The sequence below is a fragment of the Monodelphis domestica genome, chromosome 6, assembly GCF_027887165.1.
Source record: "Monodelphis domestica isolate mMonDom1 chromosome 6, mMonDom1.pri, whole genome shotgun sequence".
Classification (NCBI taxonomy): Eukaryota; Metazoa; Chordata; class Mammalia; order Didelphimorphia; family Didelphidae; genus Monodelphis; species Monodelphis domestica.
The window spans coordinates 73,341,155-73,354,274 of NC_077232.1; the positions used below are offsets into that span (position 1 = coordinate 73,341,155).

Below are 13,120 nucleotides of genomic sequence, written 5' to 3' on the forward strand. Positions count from 1 at the left end.
TGAGATTGTTGATGCCTCCTGAACTACCAATTTCTTGGCAAGGTCATCCATGACAATTTTGTAGAACTCCAAGACAGTCTATGCTCCATGCCATCATCTACCCAGAAAATGCCCCTCTGGCAAGTTGGAGTATGACGAAATGGTGCTGTCCCAAATATCATCTCCACTTCCACTAGAACGACTAAGGTTGTGGACAGAGTTATCCCTAAGTGGAGAGAATGCAAAGGTCACAAGCATGGCCTCGATGGTCCTACTCCCAGCATTCTTATTATGGATCTGGCCCACCAAATATAATGGTATCAAGATGGTGGTGGAGCAAGTATCCAAGGGTCCTGCAAAGGGCACCTCGGGCTACACAGAGGGCCAAATTCTATCTTGTGCTTTTTTCAGTGACACCAACTCTTCTACTTTGGATATTGAGGATGTTATTGTTCTTTTTTTAAGCCCTTACCTTCTAGCTTAGACTCAGGATGCTTTATTAGTTCCAAAGCAGAAGAGCAGTAAGGACTAGGCAATGGGGGTAAGTGAGAATCACACAGCCAGGAAGTATCTGAGGCCAGATTTGAACACAAGACCTCCCTTCTCTAGGCCTGGTTCTCAATCCACTGTTGTTATTGTTCTTAATGGCCATTTTTTATCAAGTTCATTTCCTGGTATGAAAACAAATCTGGTTATAGCAAGCATGCGTGGATCTGGTGATCTACCACACCTCCAAGGGACAAAGTAGAAAGTCACAGGTCTTCATGGTTAGTTAACAGAGGAGCTCCATCACTTGGGGAGCCCACATGCTTAACCTATTTGCCGATATTGGGGATCTCACGCCCCTTACAATTCTTGCCCCAAGTTATCCCTATAGTAGGAGAAGAAGCCTCCCTTCTAAATCCGTGGTCATGGTATTGGTGAGAGCAGGATTGGGGGCGGGGGGGGGGGGGGGGGGGGTAGGGATGGATGAACCTGGTTTGCATTGTTAAAGGAAAATCTGTGTGGAGATCACATACCCATTTGAATACTGAATGTCAACTGATAAGATAGGCCAATATTATCTTGGAAACTTTTCTCAATGAGATATTTATAGCTTCCTTTACCTAACCTACAATCTCCTGGAGGAACATTGGCATTTTATGTCTAAGGGCCTTACCACCCCTGCAAGCATTCAGGTTAAGAAAACACTAGATCAAGGGTGCTAGGTGGCTCAGTAGATGTGGACTGAGAGCCAGGCCCAGAGAAGGGAGGTTCTGGGTTCAAATTTGACCTCAGATGCGTCTTAGATATGTGATTCTGGGCAAGTCCCTTAACCTCTATTGCCTAGCCCTTACCACTCTTCTGCCATGGAACTAGTACTTACTATCAACTCTAAGACAGAAGGTAAGGTTTTTTAGAAAAGAGAAAGAAAGAAAACATTAGATAGAGGGCAGATTTTCTCTAAACTGACAAAAAGGTGGGATATTTGGTAACTAATCCCCGTGATAGTTAAGAATACTCTGCTCCTCATTTCCAAAAGATAGAAACCAGTTCTTCTCTAGTAGGCCCCTCTTCTCTGATTCTTTAGAATCCACTTGATTCATATTGTCAGAAAAGTCATACGTTCAGGTTGATTATTTTGTATTTCCATTCAAAAATTACTAGTGATTTATCATCTCAAATTTCCCACAATTCTATTTAGGTCCTTATTCTTTTTTGTTGTTGGATTTATCTAAATCTGAAAGGAGAGAGTATAGTTTTGCTATGTTTTCTCCCTGTAATTAGTTTTTCCAAGTACTTGGATGCTATGACATTAAATTAAAAATATTAATATTATTTTGTCTATGATAATTTTGGTATAGCATACTTTCTCTGCTTATCTGTCTTAACCATGTCTATTTTTACCATTGCATTGTCTAACATCATGATTGCTATACATACATAGTGTTTTATTTTGCCTGAAGCATAATACATTCTGAACCCAAAGTCAGGAAGACTGGAGTTCAAATCTGAACTCAGACACTTCCTGGCTGTGTGAACCTGGGCAAGTCTACCTCTATCTGCCTTAGTTTTCTTATTTCTAAAATGAGGATCCTAACAGCACTGACTTTAGAGGTTTAGAGGGTCGTTAGAGGAGCAAGTGAGATGATATTTGTAAAGTGTTTAACAGTGCCTGATACATAACAGGCACTTGATAAATTTTGTTTCCTTCTCCCCAGGTCCTCCCCCCTGAATTAAATTGTGTGAACCTTCACATTTCAAAAAAAATTTTTAGTAAACAACTTATCATTAGATTCTGCTTTATAATTCATTCTGAAATTCTGTGAATAGTTTAACCCATTCATGTTCATTGTTATACTTGTTGATGTGTATTTCCCTCCATTAAATCTCTTATACTTTTTCCTCTCTTGTATGCTTTTTCCTCTACCTGCTCTTTACAAAGATGATAGGAATGAAGAATGAGAAGGAATCTGATAATTACTTGTTATCTATAACAAGTTTTTTTTTTTTCCTTCAAGCCTATAGCCTGGTTTTTACACTTTTTCTTTTTACTACTATCTCCCTGATTTGATCCATCCTCCAAAATTGCAGTTTTTACTTACAACTGTCCTCTTCTCAATTCAGTCTTCCTTCTTGTACCTTTCTTTCCTCTCTCCTTGTCTTTTGCTTTTTCCCTGTCAAGTTCAATATATTTCTAAATCAGACTTTGTGTGTGTGTGTGTGTGTGTGTGTTTTTAACTCTTCTCAGTTCAAATAAAATGCTTATCCCAGGGCAGCTGAGTAGCTCAGTGGATTGAGAGCCAGGCCTAGAGATGGGAGGTCCTAGGTTCAAATCTGGCCTCAGACACTTCCCAGCTGTGTGACCCTGGGCAAGTCACTTAACCCCCATTGCCTAGCCCTTACCACTCTTCTGCCTTGGAGCCAATACACAGTATTGACTCCAAGATGGAAGGTAAGGGTTTAAAAACAAATAAATAAACAAACAAACAAATAAATAAATAAATAGATAGATAGATAGATAGATAGATAGATAGATAGATAGATAGATAGATAAATAAATAAAATGCTTATCCCATTCATCCCTCTTCCTCTGTATAAATTTTTCTTATGTACCCCAATTTTTATTCCTATCTCCCTCTATTTACATTAGTATAATTCTTCTTTTACTTTCCCTTCTTTTCCCCCTCTTAAAACCATCAGGATAGAATAAATCCATCTTATTCACAACCCTCATGGATCTCTGTTTTTCTTATTTTATTTCCTCAGTATCTTTGAAGGCTTTAAGGTTCTGAAGGGACACTTGCTTCTTCTCTCCCATTACAGTGTTCATACTACATCATCCTACAATTGCTTCCAATTATTCTACATATTCATGTAACCCTTATAGAAAATCCATTTTTCTCTTTAGTCTCTGCTTGAATTATTATGGAATCAGGTTTGCAATAACTTTATATTGGTGGGTGTAGTTGTTTTTTTTAACTTATTCACCTTTCCAACTATATTTCCAGAATTAGAACTTTGTGCCAGGCTCTGTCCCTGACCATATTTTTGGTGAGAAGGTCAGTCCTGTGTGGTCTGTATAGCTTCATGACTGTATCCCAGTCATTAGCCTGTTGTTTTGTTTAATGGTTTTGGGCAATATGCTTTGTGGTATGTCTACTTTTAAAAAAATTGGCATGTTTTTTTTAAGTATCCAAACTAAGACTCAGAGGAAAATATAAAATTCATAAACATTAAAAATAATAGCCAGGATATAAGTAAATTCACATTTAGATTCTAAAAAAATCAATTGAAACTACATGAAAATTGAATAATAGAACCTGATAAAAAGTAATTTTTGTGAAAAAGATCCAAAAGGTTTTTAATTGAATTAGAAGTTTATAATGAACTTATGTAAAACTTAGAATTATAGAGTTGGAATAGATCTCAGAGGGCATCTTGTTTGATCCAAACCGTTTGATCCAAACCTAAGCAGGAATCCCCCCTATAACACTTTTGCCATGCAGTTATCCCAATTCTGCTTAGAATTCTCCAGGGCTGGAGAAATCACTGCCTCCCTTTTTTACACAGCTCATCCCACTTCTGTCAAGACTTGATGACTAAGAAATGGTTCTTTATACTAATGTGGAATTTACTTCTCTGAAACTTTCACACATTGCCCCTAGTCAGGATGAGTCAAATTTCTCTTTTCCATGTTATTCTTGTTGGTAGTAATCACCTGTTTTCTTTTCTCAAGGCCAAACATCTCCAGCTCCTTAGCCTCCATTCCCCTTACTATCCTGTTTGCCCTCCTCTAGTAGCTGTCACCAAAGTCCTTGGCACTGTCAAGTGGTTCAACATCAGGAAGTAGAAACATTTTATTAGTAGAAATGACTTTAAAGGAGAAGCATTCACCTCTGCTTTGCCTCTGTACACTAAGGATCATGGGACTTTCCATCTGATTTATGGCTGAAACCTTCTGTTTGGGTTGCTGCGTACTTTGAGAGCAGGAACTGTCTTACTTTTCTATTCATTTTGCCAGCATTTAGCCCAATGCTTTGCACATAGTAAGTGCTGAATGAATGCTTATCATTCCTCTAGAAATGCTTTACTTGTAGGTTCTATAAAATGTCTAGAACTGGACATAGTAGTATAGATATGGTCTACTAGTCTAGCCTGTTGATTGTTTTTTAGATTTCATGTGCGAAAAATAAAACTTATATAATTGCAATCTGTTCAATCAAAGATTAACAAAAGGAGTAAGGTAATCAGTTGTGTTTTGTGCTGCTTAGATAGCATTCCACATTCTGTTCTGATGTCATATTTTAAGAATCAGATCAACAACCTGGAATGTATCCAGAAGAGAGTGGCCAAGATGAAGAGAAATCTGAAAACTATTTCTTTTAAGGAATAGATGGAAAAACTGGGGTGAGTTAGTGTAGTGAAGAAAAGATTTAGGGAGTCATGATAGATGTCTTCGGACAGATGAAGTACTGCCATGTAGAAAAGGGAGAAACCTTGCTCTTTGGTGCTCCATAGTAGAAATATCAAATCCACTTCCTGAAAAGAGCCCTCAAAACTCCACACAAAGTTCATATCATATGGATCATATTAAAATGTAATTGGAAGCTTTGAATAAATAAAGATACAGTACAACATAGATAATGTTAATTTGTGGTTTTCTAAGTCAGTATGCAGCAACAAGGCACCCTTTTCTGTTTGAATTTGGTGCCATTGCTCCCAAAGGCAGAGCTAGTACCAACATTTAGAAATTACCTGGAAATATGTTTCATAGTCATAGATTGGAAGGAAATTGAAGTTATCAAATCGGACCTGAGTTGTGGATAGCATCCTTGTCTAGTTGTAATTTTGCTTCCAATTGAACAGTTTGTGATGTTCATTTCATTATTGGATACCTCCTATGGCTGTTTTAGATAGAATAGAATAGTTTCCCTTTTAGGAGTCCAGACCAATGATTTTATTGATATTCTTCTTTAAAATGTTTCAAAGTTACTCACTGGAACTAGTCAATGATGACTCATAGAAAGATGAATTCCCCATCATTTTTAAACCCTTACCTTTTAGTCTTAGAATCATTGATAAGTAGCTACTTCAAGGCAGAGGAGAACAAGGGCTAGAGGTTAAATGGCTTGTCCAGGATTACACAGGTAGAAATGAACCCAGGGCCTCCTGACTCCAGGCCTGGTTCTCTATCCACTGTGTTACCTAGCTACCCTTATTAAATTTAAAAAATATTTATTTTTATTGTCATGCAAAACCTACTTCCATATTGGTCATTATTGTAAGAGCACACTCATACAAAACCAAAATTCTACAACAAAATTGTAAATACACTGATGTGAAAGAGAGACATTTTAAATTTTTAAGTGGAGTATGGTTGACCTTTATCAATGATGTATAGATATGATTTCTAGATTGGGCTGGGAAGACAGATTCTGAGGCCTGTCTAGCTCAGGATCTGAAATGCTACTCTTTAGTTTTAAATTTAGAATTACAAATTCATCAGTCTGTGATTCAAACTTGTATCCTTGCAGCTAAGGCCAGCATGGTTCTCAGAGCAGTACTCCAGATCCAGAAGTATGCCCCACATAGATTTATAAATTTATTCCTTTTAAAAAAATTATAAATTTCAAATTTTAATAAATGCTCAGAACTATGTCTGTTGCAGAATATATAATCTTAAAAATCTGTCAGTATATTAACTGGGTGGCACCCAGATGTAATGGAATATAAAATTAACTTCTGTTGGTTTCATTCAGGTGGTTTGCTTGGTATGCAATTCCTTAAAATTTTATATCAAACCATACAACTTTAAATTATTAAAGAGAGAATTCTCATGAAATTGTCAAATAGTCCCTCCATTAAACAAAATGTGAAACCCTCAGTGAAGTTAAGAAATGTTATGTCCTAACTCTATAGTTCTTTTGACCAAGAATTTGTGGATGTTGTTAGTTTGGAACAAAGAACATAGTTGGAGAGACAGAGGGAAGTAATGGGAGGGAAAAAAGAGAATGAGAAGAGAAGGGACATCATCTCTTGATTGAAGATATTTGGATATATTAAAGTTTGAAAACCAATAATATCCTGACATTGCTTCCTGGAACCTGAGATACTGCAACCTTGGCTGAGGGAGATGATTCTTAAGACAAAGATGTCTCAGTCCAAAGGCCAAGGAATTCTAGGACGAGATAGATCTGAATTCATTTAGATCTTTCTTCCTCTAGATAGTTTCAAACCATTCTGGACCATTGTGCCTCTTAGACCCTTGTGAAAACCTCCAAAGAGGCACTATCCTTACCAGTAGAAAATACTTCCTTTGGAAGGCAGTATAATGTAGTGGATAGAGCTCTGAATTCAAAACCAGGAATTACCTGGGTTTGAATCCTAACTAAACATTTACCAACTGTGTGACTCTGGGCAAGTCACTTAACCTCTCTTGGCCTCAGAAGTGCCTGCTATGTGCAGGACATTTTGCTAAGCTAGAAAATCAAAAGATAGCCACTGCCTCACAAGGAAACAATATGAAAACAACTATGTACAAACAAAATATATGCAGGATAATTGGAGATAATCACCAGAGAGAAGGCATTAGCATTAAGGGGCAATCAACAAAGGCTTCTTGAAGAAGGTGGGATTTTAACTGGAACTTGAAGGAAGCCAGGGAATCCAGAAAATGGAGATAAAAGGAAAGAGAATTCTAGGCATAGGGTAAAGCTAGTGAAAATGTATAGATATGGGAAATGGGATGTCTTGTGCAAACATCAAAGAAGTCTGGACTGCAGAGTTCTTAAAATCCCTTCACTAAATCTACAATTCTATGGTAACTTTCCTCAGGACATTTATCCTACCTTTTCCTTATTCCCATTGTTACTAGAGATGGGATATAACCTAACCTGTCAGTCTGTGAAAGGCTACAGTAGTTGGGTCAGATGTCCCACTGGTAAAAAGAATAACAGCAAAATTCGTACAGGTGGTGGGGTTGCATTAAGTACACTAAGCCAGAACTGAGCACATTTCCAAGAGTCATCTTAGAGATTCTTTATAGTGGATGCTAGTAGTGCTAACTGTTCCTCGTGTAGGCACTGTTTATTGACCTCTCTTTCTGAAAAATCTACAAAGTGACTTTGTTACTCTCATTTTTAAGCCCAAAGATTTCCTTGCCCACGTACAAGAATATTCATAGCTGCATTCTTTGTGGTGGCAAAAAGTTGGAAAATGAGGGGATGCCCTTCAGTTGGGGAATGGCTGAACAAATTGTGTTATCTGTTGGTGATGGAATACTATTGTGCTCAAAGGAATAATGAACTGGAAGAATTCCACGTGAACTGGAAAGACCTCCAGGAATTGATGCTGAGTGAAAGGAGCTGGTTCTGCTTTATTAAAATATTCAGGAGAATATTTTACACAGAGACTGATACACTGTGGTACAATTGAATGTAATGAACTTCTCCATTAGTGGCAATTCAGTGATCCTGAACAACTTGGAGGGATCTATGAGAAAAACCACTATCCACATCCAGAGGAAAAACTGTGGGAGTAGAAACAACTACTTGAATACATGGTTGAGGATGTAGACTCTAAATTATCATCCTAATGCAAACACCAACAACATGGAAATGGGTTCTGATCAAGGGCACATGTAATACCCAGTGGAATTACACGTAGGCTATGGGAGGGGTTGGGGGAGGGGAGGGAGGAATAGAAAATGATTTTTGTAACCAAGGAACCAAGGAATAATGTTTGAAATTGACCAAATTAAAAAAAAAATTTTTAAAAAGAAGATTTCCTTGCCCAATGTCATTTTGGAGATTTTGCATGGTACCAATAGACAGAGCAGAAAGACTGTGAAATTTTGATTCAGGCCAACTGAATTCATATCTTTCTGTAGCTTCCATTGTGATCCTGGGCACATCACATCTTTTATTTTGGGATGGGATAAATGAAGCCCTTTGACTAAGGCTATGAGTCTTACTTTGAGTGTGACTCAAAGTCCCAGACTTAAGTCTTTGACCAGCAGTTTAATGAAAAGAACTAAGCTTGGAGCCCAAGTCGGCTGACTTTGTATGTGACCTTGGACAAGGTTTTATAAGTTCTTTGAGGCTCACTTTCTTAGTGCTTAAAATGAAGAGGCTACACTAGATGATTTCTGCACTCTTCTAGCTCTAAATTAATGCTCCTTAGAATAATCTACGTCTAGATAAACTGTGGGAGTAAAAACACCGACAAAAAGCAACTGTTTGACTACAGGGGTGGAGGGGATACGACTGAGGAGAGACTCTGAATGAACACTCTAATGCAAATACCAACAACATGGAAATGGGTTTGAATCAAGAACACATGTGATACCCAGTGGAATTGCGTGTCAGCTGTGGGAGAGGTGGAGGGAGGGGGGAGGGAAGAAAAGAAAATGATCTTTGTTTCCAATGAATAATGTTTGGAAATGACCAAATAAAAATTAAAAAAAAAAAAAGAATAATCTATGTCTAGATCATTTGATCCATGAGAAAAGCTTCTTTTTTTTTCAGTTTTTTCATTGTTGAAGATAGGGATTGTTAATATCCCAAAGATTTAGTACTGAGATGCCGAGATGTTCTTTTTTCAAATTCAGTTTTATTTTATTTTCATACCTAGATACTGTGAATAGATTATTTCATAGACTTGAGCTGGAGTCCTTAGGCAATCCTTGGATTAAAAGTTTCAAAAATAGTAGATATACATAATATATGTACTCTTGCTCTCTCTCTTTCTCTCTCTCTCTCTCTCTGTATATAATATACCTTCTACATTATCATTTTAGCTTCTCTGCTGATATAAATAACTTCATTTTTAAAAGCAAAAGTACTAATTCAGTCTCAGTCTGGTGTCTTGTTTTAAGATAGCCACTTTTTCTTCTTTTTTTCCTCAAAGCAAATTTTTTTAAATTCTAAGTGTTTAATATAACTTCAGTTTTGATCAGTTTGCAATCAAGTTTATAAATGACCAAGTTTATGGTTTTATTAAGGTTACAGTGGTCAGGTTTACAAAAGGAAAAAATAAGATCAAATGCCAATAGTGGTTGATAACTTGTGAACTTTGGTTCTAGCAGATCCTAGTTTCCTTCAAAATTCAGCTCAAATGCTACCTTCTACATAAAACCTTTCTCAATTGCCCTAGCTACTGATGTTTTTCTACTCAAAACTTACCTTGTCTTCCTTTTGTACTTATTCTATATATACTCATATATGTATAGATTGTCTTCCCTATTAGAGGGTAAGGTCTTTGAGGACAGAGACTGTTTCATCTTTGCTTTTATATCTATAACATTTACACAGGACCTAATACATGCTTATTGATTGTTCATTTGATTACTATGATGTGATGGTGATTCCTAAATATTTTTCAGAATATCCCTATTTTCATATATCTATAGACATTCCCCAAGGCTCCATCTTGGTCCCTCTTTCTTTATAATCTTTCTTTTTGGAGATATAATCAGCTTCTGTGGTTTTAAGAATCAATTTTGCAGGTCACTCCCAAATCTATACATCAGCCATTTTATGGGTATCGTCTCTTGGATGACTGTCAGCTACTTAAACTCCACATGTCCCCAGCAGATTTCATTTTGTATGCAATTTCCATAGTTACCACAGGAAGTCATCCCTAGGTCAGAGAAGAAATGTCATCACATTCTGGACATGCCAAGAATGTTATTTATGATGAGGCAAATTCTTTTGGCTCCTGCCAGACTTTGTATATTCTGAAGGGATTTGACAAAAATGCTCTGTGAGAACCTTAGATCCCAAAGGCAGCTCTTCTGGGGTTTTCATTTTTCTGTAGATAAGTTCTCTCTGGTTTAAGGAGTGTCTTGAGCTTCCTTCTGAGCTACTGTATAATCATGTAGTCTTAGGCAAAAGAATTAGGTCACAGGATTACTTTGTTAGGAAAGTTCAGGCAAGAACATATTAGCTGGAAGGAAATGCAAACCAATTAACCTTATTTTTAAAGTTGCACTTAAGAGGACAGATTCAGGCTATGGTTCTTTTCTCTGGCAATGTGACTGAGAGAGAGCAAGTCTTTGCCTGGTCCATAAGACAAGTAGGCATCAGAGCCCCAAGTAGAAATGTTTTCCCTTGGGGCAAAAACAGCTTTTGGAGAAGGGTGGCAATGTTGAGAATAGTCTAGTATGGATGTAGTCATTCTGAGATAGAGTAGGAGGGGAAGTGGGAGAGAGCTTTAGCCCCAAGAAAGTTATAGGTGGAAAAGGCAGTCCATGAGAGAGGAACACCACAGTAAAAGAACCCTAGGAATGCTCTGGAGCAAAGTGAGAAAGAGGGACCATGGGGTACAAGCCAGAAGAGAACCGAAAGGCACAATCTAGCTATTCTCTGGATAGCCCTGGGGAGGAAATGCAATGTTTCCCTAGGACAAAGCCCTGATTGCCCCCATTCTACTTATGGTAGTTAAGGATCCTAAGTTCATTGGGGATTCTTTGAGATTTTTGTCAAAATACTTGAGATTCTTGAGATAAGACCAGAACATTTAATTTTGGGGAAAACTGTTAGGGAGACAGATAAGAGAGCATCTGAGAATATCTAAATGCTACATGTTTGCACTTCCTGTATATTTATAACATGTGTCCTGCAAATATGTTGTCTAGGCTAACACAGTGTTTTAGTCTTTCCTGGAAGGGGTGGTAAGCTGGTTGCATTTGTGCAAAAAGCTCATGAAGAAGTCAATTAAAAGTCTACTTATGCATTTACTTAGGAACCAAACACTCCATTTACTATTGTAGAATGGTCTGTCTTTTCACTACTCTTCCATCCAGACTGGACAAACAGGCCACAGTTGATGGCATTGAGGTACCCCATTTTTGTGTACAAATGGCAAGAGTGATGAGCAAAGATCAAATTCTAAGGCTCTCTGTCCTGGTCAAGGTATTTTTCCTATTCAAGAATGCCAACGATGCAGTCCCTACTATGCATGTTAGGAATGTGGATTGTGTAGTTAATAAACACCCAGGGTCAGAGAAGCCTTATTTGTCAGGCAGATATGAGACTTAATGAAAGACTTTGGCATGCAGAGTTTCTTGAATTATGAGGTATTCTGATTTTTCAGTTACTGATCTGTTTTTCCAACCAGAATGGCAATAGCTACCCTTCCATTCCTCTTGTCCTTGTGGCATTTGGTGTTTGAATATTATAGGCTATGGAATTTATTAACTGAATAGAACAGAATCCTTTGTTAGCCTTTTACTAGATGAAGCCAAGTTAGCTTGTTACATCTTGACCCTCACTTTTACCTTTCTCTTTGTCCATTCTTTCACAGCTTTCTGGCTCTTCCAGTCTTACAAAATCTCATTTGGACCCTGACTCTTCACCATGGTATTTCAGGGTTCCCGTATTATGTTGAAACTATGTGTGACAGACCCTGCTCCATTTGTGTCTTCTTATTGCAAGCTATAAAGGCATTCAAGCCCAAGTCTCCTCTAGATCCTACTTGTTCCAACCTTTGGCTTTAGGATGAAGCAGGTCGTCTCCTAGAGACGACTTGGAGCTCCCATCTGGCTCATCTGAAGAGTGAAGATGGTGAGACCAGATTTCCCATTCCTTTCTTATGGTCCTTTTCTTTTCTTTGGCCTTCCTTGGTTCTCATGCCAAGTAATCTCTGTCTGCAGCCACAGTTCTTCTTCTGAGCCTACCTCTTCCCCCTCATTCACCCCTACACGATCCTCCTTATCCCAGATACTCATGATCTAGCTTTTCACTCTCCCACCCACACTCACAAATCAAAGACTGTGTTTGTACATGGGCCTGAGAAAGTGGATTTGTGATTTGGCCCAAAACATGGTGGTGAATAAACAAATGCACATGAGTCAAGGCCCAAACTAGGATAGTGGGATGGAGAGGACTGATGAAGTAGTTACTGGAAGCAGTAATCATGGGCCAGTTTTCTTGGCATCCTTCCTTGCTTTAGGCCTTATTGCTTAATCTCATTTATCTCACCTTGATAAATATCTGAAACTCTTGGTTTTTGTTGGTCCCACAATCCCCAGTGTCCTTCCTACAGCGCCCTTTACAACTCACAGTTCCTCCTAACCCTATAACTAGCCCACCTAAGAATCTCTCCGAAGTTCTCTGGGTGTCCAGGCTGCCGTAGCAGGAGTCAGGACATGTTTTATGGTTTCATCGAATTACTGTCTGCCCATGATCCAGTTCAGTAATACATAGCATCGGGCTATAAGCACCAAGAGGGCTGGAGAGGCAGGGCCTGTTTGGAGGCCTTTAGCTCTGACTTAGGTGCTTTCCCTTGAGCATTCCTAACCTTTCAGAGGTTTTCTGAGCTTGGCTCCCCAGAAGTGAAGTTGGTCTAGAAGGTTGCTTTTTAGTTCCTGTCTCTTTGCTGGCACTGCACCTACAGGGCAGTGCTAAATGACGCCAGTTCACCGGGCCTCTCATTGCCCTCCATGTTCAAAAAGACAACTGCTTACGGACTTCTTTCTCTTGTAGGAATTGACAGCAGATACAACGAAGGCTGCAGGGAGCTGGCAAATTACCTTCTGTTTGGTTTGTACAGCCACAGTGCCAGTGACGCCGAGAGGCCAGGGTTTACTGAAGAAGTCCTCGATGGTAAGTAGTGCATGCTAGTTTCTTTTCATATGTGAAGAAAGAGAAGTTTTTAT

The 13,120-nt window shown here is 38.4% G+C and overlaps 1 protein-coding gene across 4 annotated transcripts in view; it reads left to right on the top strand.

Moving 5' to 3' along the window:
• DNAAF9 (dynein axonemal assembly factor 9) overlaps positions 1 to 13,120 on the top strand; it is a 169,263-nt gene that overhangs the window by 22,028 nt on the left and 134,115 nt on the right. For all 4 annotated transcript variants that reach the window (XM_007497284.3, XM_056802255.1, XM_056802257.1 and 1 more), the window contains one exon: positions 12,948 to 13,067. In XM_007497284.3, coding sequence (XP_007497346.2) covers positions 12,948 to 13,067 — 120 coding nt within the window. The remainder of the gene's footprint in view (positions 1 to 12,947; positions 13,068 to 13,120) is intronic.